The sequence below is a fragment of the Pseudorasbora parva genome, chromosome 3 (genome assembly GCF_024679245.1).
Source record: "Pseudorasbora parva isolate DD20220531a chromosome 3, ASM2467924v1, whole genome shotgun sequence".
NCBI lineage: Eukaryota > Metazoa > Chordata > Actinopteri > Cypriniformes > Gobionidae > Pseudorasbora > Pseudorasbora parva.
Window position 1 is genome coordinate 19,635,778 of NC_090174.1, and position 6,000 is coordinate 19,641,777.

The 6,000-nt window shown below is 35.5% G+C and overlaps 1 protein-coding gene across 6 annotated transcripts in view; it reads left to right on the plus strand.

Moving 5' to 3' along the window:
• The window catches only part of LOC137070674 (regulator of G-protein signaling 3-like), a 52,634-nt gene extending 47,742 nt beyond the window's left edge, over positions 1 to 4,892 (plus strand). For all 6 annotated transcript variants that reach the window (XM_067438019.1, XM_067438020.1, XM_067438021.1 and 3 more), the window contains 4 exons: positions 610 to 714; positions 916 to 977; positions 1,175 to 1,341; positions 3,510 to 4,892. In XM_067438019.1, the coding sequence (XP_067294120.1) occupies positions 610 to 714; positions 916 to 977; positions 1,175 to 1,341; positions 3,510 to 3,704 (529 nt within the window). In that variant the 3' untranslated portion in view covers positions 3,705 to 4,892. The remainder of the gene's footprint in view (positions 1 to 609; positions 715 to 915; positions 978 to 1,174; positions 1,342 to 3,509) is intronic.
• The last annotated feature ends 1,108 nt before the right edge of the window (positions 4,893 to 6,000 follow it).

Consider the following 6,000-nt stretch of genomic DNA (forward strand, 5'->3'; position numbering starts at 1 on the left):
CATAAAAATAATGTCACAATGAAAGTCTGTATGGTCCTACAAATAAGATTAATTTTCTTTATGCAAACAAAATATTTCTTTTTTTGTTTCCTTTATCTATATATTTTTTTATTTACATAAAAATTAATATACAGTGCTCAGCTACACTTTATTTTAAGGTTTTGAACTGTAATTATATATTTAAGTACTGAATAATATTAAGTAACTACATGTACTTACAATAGGGTTAGAGATTGGTTTAGGGTTATTTGCATTTAATTATGCATAAATTATTACCGTACTATAGTAACTACATGTAACTTATGAAACAATGAGACTGTAAAATAAAGTGTTACCCAGTATTCTTTTTATCATAAAAATAGGCTTATGCTATTTTTTTAGGTGAATGCCTTTATAGAATATTTAGTGTTCTGCTTTAAGAGATGTACACGTAGTGTTTTACATTCTCAGGTTCATTGGTGCAAAGCATTATTAATGTCTTTACTAGCCATGTTCCATCTACAATAAAGCTTATGACTGCAACTAGATCACATTTCCTCCCAGAAGCACTTGAGTGAACCGTTAGCTAATAAATCACATGATTGTTATACTGTTTGTCCTGTCACACAGTGCCAAAGACATGAAAAACCGCCTGACTTTTCTGCGGAAGAAGACCAACGACAGACATGGAAGCAATCCAGCCAGCAAGCTTGAGAAAGTCCTTAAGTCAGACAAGTGAGTCCATGTGATAGTCATTCAGAAACACTGATTGGGTGAATGGGCTGGGCTTTGATGTAAGTGTTATGAGCAATCAAAACATCAGTGACGTTTTGGAGTTATTGAAAGGATGGCCTATATTGTGTGCTATAATTATCTGTGAATGGATCATTAGTGTGAGTCATGGCTTTGTTGACCACTCTGTCTGCTCATCCACAGACCGACGCCAGAGGAAGCTCTCAAATGGGCAGAGTCACTTGATGCGCTGCTTTCTCACAAATGTAAGATATGTCTCATTTGATATGACAGCTGTGCTGATTTCTGTTACTGCTGTTTTAAACCATGTCGTTTATTCACATTAACCTCTGCTCCTGGATCCATATCCAGATTTACTCCAGATTATTTAATCCTTTTTCTGTTTTCTAATAAACCTTAATTTATAAGTAATTTAAAAGTAATTTTCTCTTTCCTTCTTCAGATGGCCTGGTAGTTTTCCGCTCCTTCCTGCAAACAGAGTTCAGTGAGGAGAATCTGGACTTCTGGCTGGCATGTGAGGACTTCAAGAGGATCAAATCGCTGTCCAAAATGGCATCCAGAGCAAAGAAGATATTCACTGAGTACATCTCAATACAGTCCTGCAAAGAGGTAAGAACAAAAAATTTGAATGAATTATTTTAGCGAATTTTTTATTCATTTGAATTTATTTTAGTTTCTTTTAGTGTAGTAGTTTTGCTATGTGCTTTTGTCATTTGTCTTGTTTTTTGTTCTTTTTAAATATTAATATTTAGGTTTCATTTGTTTTCATAAAATGTTTTGCTTAGTTTCCAGCCAAGGCAACATTTCTAATTCTCTTTTAGTTTTCCGTGTAATATTTATATTTAATTTTATTTCAGCTTAGTGTCATTTAATAACAAGTTTTTTAAACGTTTTTAAAAAGTTTTAGTTTTTTCTTTTCTGGTTTGCTTGCCACAAAATTGCTCCTGGTATGTTTAAAGTTTTATTTGACAAGCAAAAGTTTGCATATTAATAACATTTTTAAAACAAAAACAGTTTTGACGGTAAATGATAATAAAGTTTAATGTAAACTTTATGTAAACAAAAATAAAATATTTTATGATTTTCTCTCTCTCTCTCTCTCTCTCTCTCTCTCTCCTCTCTCTCTCTCTCTCTCTCTCTCTCTCTCTCTCTCTCTCTCTCTCTCTCTCTCTCTCTCTCTCTCTATATATATATATATATATATATATATATATATATATATATATACAGTCGTGGTCAATATGATCAAATATGGCTGTAAAAAAAAAATCTGCATTGTTTATCCTTTTGATCTTTTATTTAAAAATTCACAAAAATCGAACCTTTCATTAAAGTAAAATAATTGAAAATGAGGGGTAAATCACATTATGAAATTAATGCTTTTCTCCAAAACACGTTGGCCACAATTGTTGGTACCCTTTTATTAAATACTTTTTGCCACCTCCTTTTCCCAAGATAACAGCTCTGAGTCTTCTTCTATAATGCCCGATGAGTTTGGAGAACACCTGAATAGAGATCAGAGACCATTCCTCCATACAGAACCTCTCCAGATCCTTCCGATTCCCAGCTCCATGCTGGTGCTTCTTCTCTTTAGTTCAGCCACACATCTTCTATAGCGTTCATGTCAGGAAACGGTGGTCATGGGATGGGATGGTCATGGCAGAAGCTTCATTTTGTGCTCAGTGACACATTTGTGTGTTGATTTTGACATTTGTTTTGGATCATTGTCTTGATGGAGATCCAACCACGGCCCATTATAAGATTTCTAGCAGAATCCATCAGGTTTTGATTTTTTATCTTTTGGTATTTGCTAAAATCCATGATACAATGTATCTGAACAAGATGTCCAGGACCTCCAGCAAAAAAATAGGCCTACAACATTAAGGAAAATACCATCCAGTGGTATTTTTAGCTGTGGGCATGGGATACTTTTTATACCTGTTTGCACCAAACCCATTTTATGCTTCCTTATATTTATACTTCTGTGAATCAAGACATCATAGCTGGACAATTTCATGTTCCTTGACACCTTGGTGTGCTAAAAAATGTAAATATTAATGTAAATATACTTCAGAGATATTTTACTCATTTAAAATTCTAGGGGTAACAACAATTGTGGCCAATGTGTTTTAGAGAAAAGCATTTATTTCATAATGTGATTTTTACTTAAATGAAAGGTTGGATTCTTGTGATCTTTTTAAATAAAAGATCAAAAGGATAAAAAATGCAGATTATTTTTTTACAGCCATATTTGATCATATTTACCAGGGGTACCAACAATTTTGACCACGACTGTATATATATATATATATATATATATATATATATTGATATATTGATATATTGATTTTATATATATATATATATATATATATATATAGATTATATATAGATTATATATAGATTATATATATGTATATATTGATTATATATATATATAATCAATTTTTTTTTAAATAATTAAACTGACCTGACCACAAGAAGTGACATTTATACTAAAATCACGCAGTAATTCTATAGAAATGTACATAATGTCATGTGTGTGAAGTGTGCAGAATACACAGAATAATGCATTTGAGTTGACAAAAAGGAACAATCAAAAATATATACTTAGTTTACTTATTTTTTTCAAGTTTCACGGTGTTGTTGTAATTTATTATTATTTTACTTTTTTTACTTGCAAATTTGTAATATATTCCAGGGAGCAGATGTGCCAAAACACAATCCAAAATAAATATGAAAAGTGTCTTAAGCAGAGTCTTCATTTTATTTCCAAGGTTAATCTGGACTCGTACACAAGGGAGCACATCAAGGAAAATATGGAGAACATCTGCGGAGACTGCTTTGACCTGGCTCAGAGCAGAATCTTTGGACTAATGGAAAGAGACTCGTATCCTCGGTTCCTCCGCTCTGACATTTACATGGAATTAACCAACCAAAAGAGACCCGGCTCTGCCACAGATCCATCTTAAAGCTATGGCAACAAACTGTATATGTGGAAACTTTTCAGATCAGTATTGCTGGAGACTTGACATGGATTTAGTAGAACAGGATGTGTCTACAGTCACATTATCCACTGATGCACAGATTTATATTGAAAGTCAGCTAAGCACCTTGGAGAGCTCAGCCAGTTGGATCATTGCATGGACAAACTGTTTTTGGACGCTTCTGTGCTGCACCCTGTTGGACAGTTGTGGCAATACGATGATGATAAATGTGTTATGAACATACTGGAAGGGTCAACTCCATTCAGTTCGCCCAATGGCATGCCTTGGCACCTGTTGACCAAGTGGCAGTACATGGAGGGTGCAAAGCATGATGGGTATAGGAAAAAGAAAAATTTTGGTACTGTTTTGTTTAGCTTTACCAAGATAGATTATTTCACTTTCCTTTCCTGCACAGACCTCAACATACTCCACCGTTACAAAGATCACAGTTTTATGTTTATGAGTGAGATGATATTGGACAAAAGTATTAGTTAACATCAATGTCCTTTTTTTATCTCAGTCGCAGTTGACAGCATGTTTATATTCTCTCAATACTACTGTTGAAAATCTTTACAGACAGAAGGGCTTTGGTAACATTTCCACATTTGTTACTTTTGTAGTGGCCCTATGGCTCTAACCCCTTATGTTTCACAAGTGCAATATACAGTTAGTTATACTTATTAACAGTTCTTTAACAAAAACAGCATATTAAAGTGGTCAAAAGGTAATGCATCAAAGGCCCAGTAAGAAAATGTGATTGTTGCTGTTAATAACATAGGCTGAGACTTATGGAATAACAGTTATAGTGATGTTAAAAGTCTAAAGGTATTCTCTTTGTTGTTGTTGATGTTAGTCAGTTGTTCATACGTCAAAGAAACAAGAATAACAACAAAAAGAAGTCAGAATTTAGGTTTAATAGTGGCTTAACATACATGAGCATGTGTTGTACATAGACGTATGTGTTCTGTGTTGATTTACCAGTTTATTTGCCAGTTAGCTCATTGGGACTCATGTTTGTCAAATACAGTGTCAGTTTCCTCCTGCCTACATCCTAACAATGTCCTTCCTTCTGTAATAAAAAATATTTCTTTGTATTTATTTGTGGGTTTATATTTCACTCACTGCTGCCTTTATATGTAACAAATTCTCATCAAATAAAATGACTTTCAAGCATTGAGGTCAACTGGACATTTTTATAGTCTTTGGAAATTACAATTATTGTTATTATTATCGTGTTATTGTTTTGAAATGCACTATATTTCCAAAAGTTTTGGGATGCCTGCCTTAACATGCACATGAACTTTAATGGCATCCCATTCTAAATCCGTAGGGATTAATATGAAGGTATCCCACCTTTTGCAGTTATTACAGCTTAAACTCTTCTGGGAAGACTTTCCACAAGGTTTAGGAGTGAGTTTATCTGCTTTTTTGGCCATTCTTTTAGAAGCGCATTTGTGAGGTCAGGCACTGATGTTGGACGAGAAAGCCTGCCTCGTAGTCTCCGCTCTAATTCATCCCAAAGGTGTTCTATCGGGTTGAGATCAGGACTCTGTGCAGGACATTCAAGTTCCTCCACATCAAACTTGCTTATCCAAGTCTTTATGGACCTTGCTTTATAACTTCACTGGTGTGCAGTCATGTTGGGACATGAAGGGGCCATCCCCAAATTGTTCCCATAAAGTTGGAAGCATGAAATTGTCCAAAATGTTTTGGTATGCTGAAGCATTAAGAGTCCCTTTCACCGGAACTAAGGGGCTAAGCCCCACCCTTGAAAAACAACCCCACACTATAATCCCTCCACCAAACGTTACACTTGGCAGACAAGTACCGTTCTTCTGGAAACTGGCCAACCCATTGTAATAAAGTTCTTGTTAAGGAAGGAAGTAGACAGGGGTCGGCTTTGACTGGGACTCGCTTTCTTTTATTCAGTCTTTCAAAAACAATAAATCACACACTCTCAGTGTGGTATCTCAGGTTCTCCACGATATGGATCGCTCCGTAGCATATAACTCAGTCTCTGTATCTCTCAGTCTCTGTAGCAAGCACACGCGAAGTCCCAGTCCAACTCTCTCTCTCGACTCTCTCCCGGCCGCGGCTTAAATGCGCTCTCTCCACGCCCATCACTGCAATCAGAAACAGGTGTTTGCATCTGTGCTTGACCTATTTACTTGCCGCTCCACTCTGTGCTCTCTCTCCCGCTGCAGACCACGCAGAACCACACCCCCCTCGCCACACCCATTAAGTTGCCAGACAGAGGCTGTGTCCGAAACCTGAAAAATGC